General features: G+C 34.3%; 1 protein-coding gene across 1 annotated transcript in view; it reads left to right on the plus strand.

Annotated features, from left to right (window-relative positions):
- LOC129234215 (filamin-A-like) overlaps positions 1 to 15,755 on the plus strand; it is a 195,353-nt gene that overhangs the window by 49,219 nt on the left and 130,379 nt on the right. Inside the window, exons 8-10 of the mRNA XM_054868138.1 lie at positions 11,649 to 11,786; positions 12,871 to 13,128; positions 14,909 to 15,099. Coding sequence (XP_054724113.1) covers positions 11,649 to 11,786; positions 12,871 to 13,128; positions 14,909 to 15,099 — 587 coding nt within the window. The remainder of the gene's footprint in view (positions 1 to 11,648; positions 11,787 to 12,870; positions 13,129 to 14,908; positions 15,100 to 15,755) is intronic.

The following is a 15,755-nucleotide window of genomic DNA, read 5'->3' on the forward strand; positions in this document are numbered from 1 at the left end:
AGGAAATAAAGATCTTAAGTCAGGCAATAGAATACAGAAAAAGAGGAATTCTAATGCCCTAAAACAGTAGTGCCCAACATACAGCACGCAAAACTAATCCATGCGACCCACTGCTACGTTCAATGTCGGGAATTAAACGTGTTCTGGAATTTCTGAACCTATTAATTTATATGCATTTGAAAATATGCAAATTTGTAAACAAAACAAATATACTTTTGAATCAGAAGATTGATTCATTACTGAATGGTTTTTTTCAAAAAAGATCTGGTTTAGAAACATAAAGAACTAAACTATGTAACTTTACTTTAAAGAAGCAAAATACTGTCAAGTTATGTGGATGATTAAAGGCACTGTTGGGACACTAAAAGGTAACTTTTGAAGCAAATTTATTGAAACTTAGTGATGACTCATTCAACCTTTGTCCCATTCAATATCATTCTGCCTGTTTTTAAAAAAAATATCAGACATTTAAGCATCATCATATTTGCTTCACTGCATTTTTGCTTTACTTAAATTTATATGATGAAGACAAATAAGAATTGTGTTTAGTTTTTTAAGTGTGCACTTACATTTTTTCAATTACGAGTAAGTGCTTCAATGAGGCTGTGGCATTCATATAGACGTTTTGCTAATGCTCTTTTCCAAATATTACCAAGTTGAGATTAAAGACTGCTATTCTCTTCGTATAACGTGGTCATGAAATATTTCATTGAAGTCATGAAAAAGTCTTAGAAAAGTCATGGAATTTTTCATCCAAATAGAGTATGAACCCTGGCTTTAAAGCGGCATGAGAAATTTCAAAGCACAGATTAATGCGAATTAGCATTTTACACTCATAGGTAGTGTTACGTCTTTTGTTGTGCTTTGAGCAAACTACACATCTCCGTCTAAGTTAAGTTCTTTGCCTTCTTTTTCAACGTATGATTTTAGAAAGTAACTACTATATGAAGAACTCCAATAAAAATACTTTATAGTTTCTTTGTAGTCTGAAAGACCCATAGATGAGTCAGTCATAAATTAAGATATTTCTTCCTGGGAAAGATAACATGTTCACCATGGCTACGCAAATGAATATAAAAGTAAAACCCCCTTACTAGAATATTTCCCATTAAGTCCCATCATAAATTTAATCGAAACTAGAAACGGCCACTTCAAAATGAGTATGTTTCCCTTCTCACTTGCTAGCATATGTTTATCTTTTCTTTCACAAAATCCAATAAATCACAGACACTTGAAAGACAGACGAAGACCAAAATATCATGATATTTTGATATTTTCTATATTTATTTTTTCAACTGCGGTACTTTCAATGTAAAATTATGTTAATCACAGCAATATTGTTTGTTTATTATTAAAAACAACCAAAAAGTTATGTACTATATTTTATTGCTGTATTACTACATCATTAATATAACAAAGTGGTATAATATTCCTTTTTACTTTCTTCTATATCTAATATATAGAAGAAAGTATTGGATTCGTGCAAATTTTCGAATTTCGAATTTTGATGGATTCAAACGTTTTGAGGTGTGCTGAGTCCATTTCGACTATTTTTGGAAAATGTCTGTCTGTCTGTGTGTGTGTATGTGTGTGTGTCACGTCTGTGTGTGACCAGTTTTTTGTGGCCGCTCTACAGCAAAAACTACCGCATGAAATCGAACGAAATTTGGTACACATATATGCCCCTATGTGAACTTGTGCCCATTGGTTTTTGGCGCGAATTTCTCCAAGGGGGGTGGAGCAATGGGACGTTTTTCGAGTTACGCGTGCTTGCTATTCCTCAGGAAGTAACTGGCGGAATCAAACAAAATTTGGTCCATATGTTGCCATTAATAGGAACAGGTGCTGATTCAATTTGGTGTCAATAACTCAAACGGGGGTTGAGCTATAGAAAGTTTTTTGTCGTCAATTGTGACTGCTGTATCTCAAGAAATAATGAACGGAATGAAAGAAAAATTTATCGGCAAGTAGCCCTTAGTGGGTATAAGAACTGATTTTATTTTTGTGTCGACAGCTAAAAAGGGGGTAGCGCAATCACCCGTTCTTTTTTCCCATTGTGAGTGCCCTATCTCAAGAAGTAATGCTACGTTCTGGTTGAAATTTGGAATATATGTAAATCCATATGTAAACAGGCTTTGGTTCAATTTTGACGCCGATTGCTCCAAGAGGTGTTGATTTTTTTTTTTGCGAATAAAAATATTTTTATTAATGCAACAATAAGAAAGATAAATCAAAATAGATTGTCGTCTGCGTATTTCTCGTGATTTTAATTGTGTTGAAATGATAGGAAATATTATCTCAATGATTTAAAATTTTTAACTGTTGCCATCTTGCGTTTGTTAACAAATAAAATATTTGTAATTAATTCAAGCAAGGTTTTTAAAATAACTTTCAATTTTCGCTCTTTGCTTTCCTTCTGCAATAATTCAGACATTGGGATGGTCGTCAAGTTTTGGTATGTGTAATTTTGTTTTTGTTGGGAATATTGCTTCCTTGTCAAGCATGGGGAGGGATCAGAAAAAAAAAAGAAAAATATAGAAGAAAGTTTCGTGATGGCCACAACATACTAGTTTATTTTATATTCATGAAATTATTAGTCATGTAACAGTTTTAATTCAAATTTAAAAAACCTAATTAAATATTAAACATTGGTCAGAAAAAAAGAAAATGTCTTTATGACTATGCACTGACTAACATATATATTTTATTTCTGAATCATATAACTGTGTAAAACTAGCTAACAGAAGAAAAATGAGTAAAACAGCTAATGCTATATTAACTCCATCAAAATTGATAGAAATGTTAAATGAAATATTAGATACTAGCCGCCTTCGGCGACCAGCTGGTCCGCTTTTTTACGCCAAGGTTGCCGCCTTCGGCGGCTGCATAGACAATTTAGCGACGGTATTAATCAATGTTTTTCTCTATATATCAATATTATCATCTGCCTTTTTACGCCAATGTTGCCGCCTTCGGCGGCTGCTTAAATAAGTTTCGTGGCGGTATCAATCGATCTATATCCATATCATTATTAATTTAAATAAAATATTTTCTAGATCTATCTCCAGTTCCGTCGTTTGGAATATTTTTAAGGGAGGGGGAGGGGAGACACAAACTACTTGCACTTCATGCAAATTTTGTCGAAAAATAACAAAAAACACTTCTACTTTTACTTGAAAGCATTGTTTTTTCAAAATCATGTTGTGTGGCCGGGGGGGGGCATTGATACCCCGTTGAAGTTCCTTAAATAACGGGCATGTCTTTTTCTTGCTCTCCATCTACTATATCGACCTCTGCATTCGTCTATCTATCTATACGATCTATGCGTATCTACCTCCGACAGTAATTAACAATGTTTTCAAATCGCAGCGGCGCCCCCCCCCCCCCAACCCCCGTTGTTGTTCTTTTACAGGGTGGCGACAGATCAGGGAAATCAGGGAGATCAGGGAAAAGTCAGGGAACTTTAATAATCAGGGAGAAATCAGGGAAATATCAGGGAATTTCGAAAAAATAACAAAAAATCAGGGAAAATTGATTTTATGAAGAAAAAAAATTTTTTTTTTCACTTTACAAAATTAAATGCTCTAATTCCCTACGCATTTTCCACCAATTATCTGTTCAAAAAAAAAGGTAAAATTAATAAGGTGTGTTTATACACTACCGCATATTTGTGCATCTTTTTTCCTCAGCATCAAAGTATTGAATCTTACTTATTAACCACAGGATGAACTTCCTAAGATTGCTTCTCTGTCTGTTAGGTAGTTTATTTTACCTAGCTTGAAATTTCCTTTTACGCTTTCAATGCTACGTAAAATAAACAACCGTACTGGCAAAGAGGAAGCCTTCATTAATGCCTTAGCTCCTTTGCCTTTTTTCATTGTTTCGAAGTAATTAAGTACTGTAACGATTTCAAGAAGAAATCTTTGGTTTTTGAATTAATACTATAAAAGCTTAAACTTCTTCGCATTTTTAATTTAATTGCTAAAATTAAACTTTCAGTTTAAAAAAATTTGTTTTTTGCCGTTATACTATTTGTTGTCACCACAGATCGTCAGGGTTTTCTTTTCTTCAGACTTAAGTAATTCTTTAATTTTATAACCAAGTTGTATTCTTCTTTTATATATTTTGAAATTAACTAATTGCTTTTTTTTCCTTGTATTTCAAAGTTGTTTGTTACAAAAGCAATCAAAGATTTTTTTCGTTACATACTTAAATCATTTGAAATAGAGTTAACTTGTGTACTTAAGTAAATATCTTTTTTTTTATTGTTAAAATGCTGTATTCATTCATTAAAACCTATGTTCTTGATTAGAGAAAAGCTCTCTATGAATGGATGTTAAATGGTTTCATCTGTTTTGCATAAATATGTCAATTAGTTATATAAGAATACTATTACTTGTTATTCTTGCAACAATTATTATACTGTTTAAAAACTTAGTTCAAAATAATTTCAATTACTTTTTAATTCTGTCATAAGGACACATATGATTTTAAAAGTCATTTTAATAGCTTCTAAAAATTCTTATGCTAAGTGGTTTCTGGAAGTGAAGTATTTTTTTAAAAATTTTCTATAATCTTTCCATGTGTAAAAATTTAATATACTGTTTTGTAGGTTCCCCCCCCCCAAAAAAAGTCTTTTTTTTAAAACCATTTTATTAAAAAAGTAGCATCTTTTTAAAATATATCTTTAGTTCAACAAGTTTACACAACTTAAAACGTTTAAAATACTGCATTTTATACAAACATACAACGGACTTCAAGTAGAGCAAAGAAAGAAATCTATTATCATTGGTAACGTAAATCAGGGAAATTTGGTGAACTTAATCAGGGAAATCAGGGAAAAGTCAGGGAACTTTTTTTCACAGTTCCTGTCGCCACCCTGTTTTAATAACGGGGTCTGTCTATATCTCACTGTACATCGATCTGTAGATTTATCTTTCTCTAGATCCATGGAAATTTACCTCTGATAGTAATTAACAATCTTTTTTCAAAGAAAAAAAGTATTAATTCGAGAACAAAATTATTAAAAAAAAAAAAAAAAAACATTTTTTGTACACTCATTGTATATCTATCTACCTATTCGATCCATCTCTAAATTTTCTCATCTATCTCTATTTATTTTGATCTAACCTCCAATCTTATTCCCTAACAAAAAGAAAGTCATACAAAAAAAGCGCGCTTACTTATTTATTAAAATGCGCAAAAAATTGATGTCTTTGTGGTACCCGGAGTTTGCCAAAGTATAAAAATCATTGTTTTTATTGAAATTCAAAAAAAAAAGGTGACTGGGACCAAAACGATCCGATGTGGTCCGTCTGATTAACCGAAATCGAATGTTTAGCAAAACATCCGGGGGGGGGGGGGGGGGGGAGAAATACCCGGAAAGAAAAAAAAAAGCGAATGAATCCTTCGAAAGGAAGGAAAGAAAAAAGCAAGTTACGCACTTCAGTTACATCACGTGGTTGCGTTACGTCATATTCGCAGCAGTCGGCGGACAGCAGATCTTCCGTGAAGCGATAGCTCATATCTTCGTCCTGCCTTTAAAAAATTGTAAAAAAAAAACTTTTGAATATTTTTGAAAACTTTTTTTTTCTGTAGAGGGCGAAATGTTCTGGCTACTACATAGTAAAATTGTAGAAAAGAGGTCATTATATTTTTCACGGGATGGGTTTAGAAAAAAATTAAACCCAGAAAAAAATGCAAAATAAAGGTTTTTTCAAAAATTCATAAAAAATACAAAAATTGCTCTATCTTCAAAATTTTTTTGTTCATCATATTTAAAATTAAATTTCGGACACTATAGTGCAAAAAATATTTGTCTGGCGCGATTGGTTCGGGGTCTGTGAGGTTAAAAATACTAAAAAGTGCTAAAAATCACATAAAACATTAAATAACTTTTTTTCTAATTAAAATATCAAATCGAAGCCCGAGGTGCACAATTTCAGCAAAAACGACACCTGTATACCAAATTTCATCTTTCTAGGCCTTACCGTTTTCCCGGGATGCGCGCCACAAACACACACACACACAAGCAAACATCTTATTTTATTATATGTATAGATGAGTAATGAAAGAAACCTTAAATCTAAGTCTACGTATTGTAATGACAAAAAAATATAAATAAATAAAATACAGAGTGATTTAAGGATGCATTTACTATTTTTAAAACTTTAGTTTGTGCTGATTGAAAATATCGGATATGTATAAAAATATCGGATATTTTCGAAAATATTATGATATTTTCAAACCCTGAGGGAACATGGATAAGTAACGCCATCTGATAGTAAACATTTCGTTCCGAAACTAGCGTCATTCGGATGACTGCGTAGTACTCGCTGTAATGCAGGGTGTCTTTTGTCTCCGAAGATCATCTAGCGCTGACGCAGAAATGAATCGCTCGTCCCAAACAGGTTAAGTGATGAAATATTTTACAATCAGTGTAAAATGTCAAATTTACTTCAATGTTACAAACACTTTCAAAAAGTTCAAACATATTTTTCTTCCTTTAGTGAAAGTCAAGCATTTATTGTTTAAAATTTAGTATGTATAGGTTTTGTATCTTTTACTTCCAATGCTTTCTAATTCTAATAATTAGCATTATTTCTCCAATTTTGTATTTTTGTATTGACTTTTTAAGTGTACCATTTTGAGCTAGAATGGGAGTTATATGCATAATGAAGGAGGTTAAAAGTGGTAAAGGGGACAAGTGGATTTCTTGTGACCTATGTCAGATGTTCTGCTTGTTTAAGGGGAAGGATGAGTCTGAGAAGGATTTCATTTGCACAAATTGTGTTGAACTCTCAGAAATCAGATTAGGATGCTTACTTTGGAGGGTGAGTTAGCATTAGGCTGTAGGCGTGTAGATGGGGTAAACACTCCTGAGGGAAAGGGGGAAGTTAGCAAAAAGGAGGTTGGCATTAGCTGTGTGTTAGATAGTGGGAATATTCTAGAATTAAAGGAGGAAGTTAGTAAAAAGGATGTGGGAATTAGCTGTGTGTTAGATAGTGGGAAAATTCCAGAGATAAAGGGGAAAGTTATTGCTGAGGCGACTGACTGGGAAACAAAGGGTATAATTTTGGGAGATTCAATGGTGCGTGAGGTGGGAAACTGAATAGGCAGAGTTAGACGTAAGGTGGCTAGATGTTGTTTGCCAGGGGCTCGAGTGAGAGATGTAAATAGGGTTGCTGAAAAGAAGGGGGTATTTAATAAAGAGGATGTAGTTACTTTGTGGGTGGGAACTAACGATGTAGGCCATAGTAACAATGATGAGTTTACAAAGGAATGGGATTCCCTGTTGGACAGAGCAACCAACTGTTCGGCAAATGTCCAAGTGGTTGGTTTGCTTCCCAGGTATGGAGTGCATAGGAGTTGGTTAAACCAACGAGCTAGGTGTATGAACCTGGTACTCAAGGAAATTTGCGTTAAGCGTAGTATCAGGTTTATTGATGTGTGGAGTAGATGTAAACGAGATTGGATTGCTAGGGATGGCCTACATCTGAGCTCTACAGGGGTCAAAATGGTTAGTGGTTTGGTTTTAGAGGCTTCAGAATCAAAAAACTAAGTTGGAATGGGGGGCATGGTTTAAGGAGCAGAATTCGAAAGGGTACTAACTATTGGGATTTTAGTAGAAACGGAAATAGGGTGGCTAATAAGAGAAAAGATTTTAACACTTGGGATTCAAACAATCGTGCAGCATTAAATAAAAGTAAGATGAGCTTACTTAAGGTTTTTTATACAAATGCTCGTAGTATTAGGAACAAGATGGAAGAATTGAAAAGCATAATTATAGACGAGAGGTTGGATATTATTGGAGTTACAGAGACATGGGCTACCGAAAGTGATGATTTATTATCTATTGCTGGGTATAATTTGTTTAGACAAGATAGAGTAGGTAAAAGAGGTGGTGGGGTTTTATTTTATGTCAGAGACACTTTAATTTGCAATGAATTGGTAATTAATGATAAACCTAATGAGATTGATATGATTTGGCTGGAGTTGATTAGTAATAAGGGCAAAAAACTATGTTTGGGGAATATTTATAGGGCACCCAACTTAAGCCAAGGTCAAGACGAACAGATGTTTAGTATTATTAGTGACATTTCTAGCAAGGGGTCAGTCATCATAATGGGAGATTTTAATTTTCCAGGAATTGATTGGAATAATTTTTACCATAGTAATAGCAGAGAAGAGGATTTTTTGAAAGTAATTGGTGACTGTTTCTTAGATCAAATTGTAACTCAGGGTACTCGACAGGACGCGATTTTAGATCTAGTTTTCTGCGACATGGAAGGCTCTGTTCAGGGGTTATGCGTAGGGGAACACATTGGAGATAGTGACCACAACAGTATTAGGTTTGGGATTAAATTTGATATGCACAAAGTAGAGAATTTTAGGTTTGTGCCCAATTTCAGAAATACTGACTTTGTGACACTTCGGCAGAGTTTGAAAGCAGTTTTTTCTTCTGGATTGGACAATAGCGATGTGAATCTTCAGTGGGCAGAGTTTAAGGAAAATCTAGTGAATACGGTTAGGGATTATGTTCCTTTTTGGAGAAAGGGTGTCAACACTAAAATTTGGCCAATGTGGTTCTCCAGGGAAACTAAAGACGCTCTAAATTACAAGCAAGCTGCTTTTCATAGGTTTGAGAAGCAGGTCACAGTGCAGATAGGCTCCAATATTGTAAGGCAAGGCGTAAATTCAAGTATTTGGTACGGATTCAGAAAAGAGAGTTGGAGCAAAGACTGGCAGATAACATAAACAGGAATCCCAAGAGGTTTTTTGCATACGCTAATTCGGGGAAAGTTCGAAATAGTCATATTGGGCCACTGGTTGATGAGCACGGAATTTTAATTCAGGACGATAGTGATATTGCTAATGTTCTTAATAACTTTTTTTCGAGTGTTTTTAATGATAACTGTATCTCAACAGTTGACACCAACAAGACACAAGCTATAGTACATCTTGAGGACTTAGTATTTTCCAGGGATGACGTTTTACTTCATTTGAAAAAAAATTAAGGAGACTAAGGCTCCGGGGCCAGATAATATTTATCCGAAAATTTTAGTTGAATGTGCAGAGGAATTAGCAGATGTAATCGCAAACATTTTCAATGCTTCTTATAATTCGGGGACAGTGCCAGAGGACTGGAAGCTGGCTAACATTACACCGCTCTTCAAGAAAGGGTCTAAAGGGAGTGCGGGAAATTATAGACCTGTGAGTCTAACTTCGGTGGTTTGCAAAATTTTTGAAACATTGATGAAAACTAAGATAGTAAATTTTCTAGAGACTAATGATCTATTGACTAGTTTTCAGTACGGTTTTAGGAAAGGTAAATCTTGTGCAACTAATTTATTACATTTCTATGACAAAGTTACCATGGCTTTGGACAATAAGAAGCCTGTAGATGTTGTTTACATTGATTTTCAAAAAGCTTTTGATAAGGTACCGCATGTTGCTCTACTTAGCAAATTAGCTGATATAGGAATAGGAGGGAAAACTTTCATTTGGGTAAAAAATTGGCTGACCGGAAGGAAACAAAGAGTAGTTGTAAGGGGAAATTATTCTAACTGGAGTGAGGTCTTAAGCGGGGTTCCTCAAGGATCAGTGTTAGGGCCTGTTTTGTTCATTGTCTGTATGAACGATATTCACAAAAATATTTCTGGGAACATGAATTGTTTTGCTGATGATGTCAAAGTTATGGGGACTGTAGAAAATGAAGAACAAGCAAATCAGCTGCAAGAGGATCTAGATCATATTACGGAGTGGGCTGATAAATGGGGTATGGCTGTTAATGTTAGGAAATGTCAAGTGCTACATTTAGGGCATGGAAATAAGTGTACAAGTTATTATTTGCAAGGTTCAGTCATTAGTCAGGCAGACAAAGTTACTGATCTGGGGGTCCTAATAAGTCAGGATTTAAAGTTTAGCGAACAGTGCAGCATTGCTAGCAACAAAGCCAATAAGATGCTTGGGTTTATCAATAGATCTATTTCAAATAAATCTAAAGAAGTTCTTCTGCCCTTATATAGAAGTTTGGTAAGACCCCGTTTGGAGTATGCTGTTCAGATTTGGTCTCCTTATCTTAAGAAAGACATTAATGTATTGGAAAGGGTTCAAAGGCGGGCTACAAGGCTAATAAGTGGACTTTCCCACTTAGATTATGATTCCAGGCTTAGAAGGCTAAAAATGTACAGTCTTGAGCAAAGAAGAGACTGAGGGGACATGATTCAGCTGTTTAAATTTATTAAAACGAAAGATGTTACGGGGCTAAAGTTTAGCACTGAAAACAGGACAAGGGGTCATTGTTTTAAGCTATTTAAATCTCAGGCTAACATGGATATTAGGAAAAATTATTATTTTAGCAGGGTAGTGGAACCTTGGAACAGCTTACCGGAAGAGGTGGTAATGAGCAAAGGAGTACCGTATATACTCGCGTATAAGTCGAGAAATTTTGTCCAAAAAATGAGATCAAAGGAAGGGGGGTCGACTTATACGCGGGTCAAATTTTCCGAAAATTTTTTTTCCGATCAACGAGAGCTTGGAAGCTACAAGAAATGCCGATGTGCGGTTACAGGTAGTTGCTGATAAGTTGATCGTGTGAAAAAGTAAACTTATTCAAAAATAATAACTTAAAAAACCTAAATAATACACATAAATAAAGATAATTTTATTCTTCTTTATTAAGGATCAAATCAGCAATTAACAAATATCGTGAAACATATGAAAATATTTATCGTCAACAGTCACGCCATTCAGACTGAGAGTGCGTTCGACGAGCACGACCGGGAGCGACCAGTTAGTGAATCACGTGACAGCTAATGATCACGTGCTCAAATCAACCAATCAACTGCTTAGAATGGTAACCGCTGCGGTAACCGGTTGTTCATAGAACGCCGCGGTTAGTAACTGGTTACTTACCGGTTTACCGGTGAGATTCGTCGAACGCAACCTCTGATATCATTGACGATTCTGCAGCCGCCGATGTATACGATGACGCGGTGATGACGTAAGCGGACTTTAATGAACTTTTTTTGCGTCCGACTCGGAATCAGAGTTTGAAGGCTTTTAGAAATGTTTTCCTATTTAATTCCTATTTTATTTGTAAATAAATGTGTTCATTATTTTGAAATTTCTTTGAAAATAATTCGCGATGTTTTTGGAAAGTATGGGGGTCGACTTATACGCGGGTTTTAGATTTTTTCTGGATTTTTTCTCTGAAAAAGGGGGGGTCGACTTATACGCGAGATCGACCTATACGCGAGTATATACGGTAGACAGTTTTAAGAGGGCCATTGATCTTCACTGGGGATTGTAAATTGACTAGGACCAGTCTAGCTGGGCCCAGAGCCTGTTGCTGGTCGTCACTTTTGTATTTGTATTTTGTATAAATGCTATTCTTCCTCCATTTTTCTTTTATTTTCATAAGAAGCTATTTCTTCGTAGCAATGACATATCCTTATTGCTTTGAATGTGGAAAATAAGTGGATTAAATAAACGTAAAATAACAGCACCAAGACATCAAATTATTTGAATGTCGAAACTAAATAGTCATATATTTCTAGCTTCCAGTAATATTAATATAATTTCCTTTTCCTACGTTATAAGTTTGAGTACTAGTTTGTTCTATTCATTATTTTATTTATTTTCAGTTTGTGACGCTCGCAAAGTAAAAGCTACTGGCAGAGGACTCCAGAAAAGAGGCGTTAGAGTGAAAGACATTGCTGATTTCAAAATTTTTACCGAAAACGCTGGAGATGGAGTATTAGATGTCAAAGTAATTGGTCCAGGTAATATGTTCTTTCTATTTCAAAATTTTTTGGTACTTGCATTGTAAGGGCTCATTTTCAAGACAATTATTTAGACATTAATTTAGACTAAACCAGGGGTGGTCAACCTTTCTGGGAAGAGTGCCGCTTCCTGGAGAAAAAAGTTTCATGGAAAAAAAGAAGAGAAAAGGTTGTGTAAATATGTTAGTTTTTAATGTACCGTCAACCCTCGTTTATCCCGGTTAATTCGTTCTAGGCTTTACCGTAATAACTGAATTTCCGCGAAGTAGGATTCTGTATTTATAAAATGAGTATTTTCTTAACTAGAGCGCATAAACTTACTTAGGACAATTTAAATAGGTTTTTACCATAGTTTGAGCCCTCTAGACATGAAACAGCACCCTTAGCCACCATTACATTTGCATTACTTATATTACACAAAATATGAAGAATGAGATATATTAGACGCAATAAATATCACATAGTTACATTATTGGGAAATAAAATTACATACACACATGCATTTCTTATGCACTACTATTAATCTATGAAAATAGCTTAACTTATTCGATGAAGATTTAATTGCCAGTTAGTGACCGTATGTGCCCCCGTTGTTCTACATTTATCCTCATTAAAGGTATTGCGCATAAAACTTAAAAAGCTAGTTCACTTTTGAACACCATTTACAGATTTATTTATCATCTTGTGGTTTATACTTTCCAGTTATAGTGTTTAACGGTTAAAATGAAAGTGATTCGCTACACTTTCTTCGGCGATTTTATATCTCCACTCACTCAACTAGTACAACTACAGCCCCTCAGAAGAGCTTACCTTACTTGAAAGACATACTTTGTTCTTCTTTTGTAAGAAAAAGTTTATAAGAGTGCATAAAAAAGCCTAATTACTATATTTGAAAAGAAAAAAACGCGATGTAGTGAAGCCGCGAAAGTTGAAGCGCAAAGTAGCGAGGGACGACTGTACTACGAAGTTAGTTTTTTAATTTTTTTCAGCTATATCTCTTGTTTCTTTTAAATGTTTCTTAGATACATATTGATTTTTAAATGTATTCTCATTAAAATATTACATGTGCAAATATTTATTTCAGGTGGCGTTCCAGAGAAACTTGATATGCGTAAAGTTGATGAACACACCTATGAATGTGCTTATTATCCTAAAACTGAAGGCCGATACATTGTTACTATTTCTTATGGTGGTCAAGATATTTTCAAGAGCCCATATGAAGTTAATGTTGGTCCTTATAAGGAATCTAAAATTCGTGTCTATGGGCCTGGGCTGTATGGAGGTGTTGTTGGCTACCCAGCCCGGTTTATTGCAGAAACAAATGGTGAAACTGGAACACTTGGTAAATAGTTAAGCTTCTAAAATATTCCATACAGTATAAAGTAAAAATGTTGTAAATGCTATGTAAGCATATTCATTAGATGTAAATGACTTCATCTAAAAAATGAAATATTTTGCAGGAGTTAGCAAGTTTAGCATGTTAAAAATTTGAGTGAATTCTGCTGACTGAAAAGACAAAAATTGCAATTCAAAGTCATTTAGCTTATTTCAATTGCTCTGATTTTTCCATTCATTTCAATTTTTTATTTCTTTGAATAAACCATGATGATTTGAGTACTGAAAAATTACAATATAAAGAGAAAATTTATTTTACTGCATAAGATGTCAAATTTGTTTTTTCCTCATGCTGATAATTTCACGTCAGGTAAATGCCTTCTTTATCTTCTTTACTAATAATAAAGATGAAAGTCTGTCAGGATCTCTGTGACGCGCATAGCGCCTAGACCGTTCGGCCGATTTTCATGAAATTTGGCACAAAGTTAGTTTGTAGCATGGGGGTGTGCACCTCGAAGCGATTTTTCGAAAATTCGATGTGGTTCTTTTTCTATTCCAATTTTAAGAACAAAATTCTCATAAGATGGACGAGTAAATTACGAAATTATCATTACATGAAACCGTAACCAAGCCAATTGGCGAGAAAATTCACCATACATTATATTTAAATGTACAGGCGAACCAAAAGACCCTTTATTTTTCTATTACGGGCAAAGCCGTGCAGGTACCACTAGTTAAAAATAAAACATCATTGGCCTAATTTATGAAAGCGTTAAAAAGCTACATAAACAGTAGATAAATGTTGAAAGTGTCTTAAAAATCGACTTAATTCAGGGTTTGTACTCCGCCTAAAAAACTCCAGAAATTTAATTTTTTTTTCTTCTAAGGGTCATTAAAACTCCTGAATGTTTGCTTTAACCTCCTGATTTTCCCCCCTCCTTCCGAAATAATTTTTACTGGTAAAAGTGCTTCATCAATGTCAAAATAAAACTTTAACAATTTCTAATTTTAATTCCATGTAGTCTCTGTTAAGGCAGACAGATTGAATTGCTGGCAGCCAATCAAAATTCTCTTATTATACAGAGCACCCAGTGCTTTTCGCTAAGACATGGGGTGTTTTGCAGTAAGTTACCACCCTAAAGCATGAAGCTGCAGTCCTTGGACAGAGCTGGCGGTGTATTTTATGCACATGGGGTGTGTTCAAACCGACTGACCAATTACTATGTTCGAACATGTCCATTACGTTTACTGATCGTAACTGCCACTGATTAGAGATCAAACTAAGAGCACATGCTAGGTTTTGTGTTAACAGCTATTAAGCATATCTTCTTTATTGCTAATTAGTAGTGTTATTGCTAATTTGTAGAATAATTAATATTGATAGTATGCTGGGGGGTAAATGAGTGTTTAATGATAATTGACTTCTGGATGAGAAGTACAAAAACCGGATCTTGAAAGTTCCCGAATCTCGTTTCAAAGCTCTCTGTTCGCCATGCAATCGAGTTTTTGATATTTTAAACATGGGAGAGTCTGCTCTTAATAATCGTGTAAGAGGCAAAAAACACGAAGGACTACTAATCGATTAAAAACATAATACATTTTTTTTAATAATTTTGACAGCAAAGTAGATTAAATGTTACTGTAACTAATTTTCTTGTAAAAACCGCTTGTGTTATTACTCCTGAAAATTTTGCTTTTTTGACTCTTGAAATTCATTTTGTCTTGAAGAGTATGAACCTTGTTGATTTCTCTTCCATATTTCTTACAATTGATTTTTCTTTTTCCAGGGTTCGAAGTGAAGGGACCTTCTCATGCTCAAATTAAATGTCATGACAATGAAGATGGGTCTGCTGTTGTTGAATATTTCCCTACTGCACCAGGAGAATATGCTGTACATATAATGTGCGATAAAGAAGATATACCTAAATCTCCATACACACCAATTATCTTGCCAAAAACAGATTATCATCCAGAAAAGGTACTTTTCTGATTCCTTTTAGGTTTTTTCTGAAAAAAAGGCAAATGTTCGTAAAGAAATGATAAGAAGCAAATTTTTGTTAAGGCATATTGAATTTGAATAAAACTTATGTTGGGCTGCTTATTATTTAAAATAATTCTATAAACTCTTTCTGATAGATTTAATGTAATTTGAAGTAGAAAATATCTTCTCCACTTTTCCCTTTTGAATCTCAGAACATCTTCAGTAATATATTAATCTCTTGAAGAAATTTTAAGCACTAATAATACATTCACAGTTCAAACCATGCAGAAAAGCTTTTGTTTTTAAATATTAAAAAACAAATACAAAGTCTGAAGGGGTAATTATTGTAAAGTTAATTGAAGTTAGATTCTTAATTCTGTACCTCGAAGCCAGACTGACGTAAGTCCAAAAATTGTGGTTTTCTGTTTATTAGTGCATTGTATGTAGAAGCCCATTCCGCATCAAGCCATGTTTTTAAAAACAAATCTTTTTCAATTTTCTACTGGTTTAAAAAGAGCTTGCATCCCATCCTTTGCATGTGCCAGAAAAAAAGTTTTTCCTCTCTCCTGTAAAATTACCACAATGGCTTACACCCTTCTGGCTCTGGGGTACAGAAATGTTCTCTGATTTTGTTATTTATGTTTGAAAATTTA

The sequence above is a fragment of the Uloborus diversus genome, chromosome 1 (assembly GCF_026930045.1).
Source record: "Uloborus diversus isolate 005 chromosome 1, Udiv.v.3.1, whole genome shotgun sequence".
NCBI lineage: Eukaryota > Metazoa > Arthropoda > Arachnida > Araneae > Uloboridae > Uloborus > Uloborus diversus.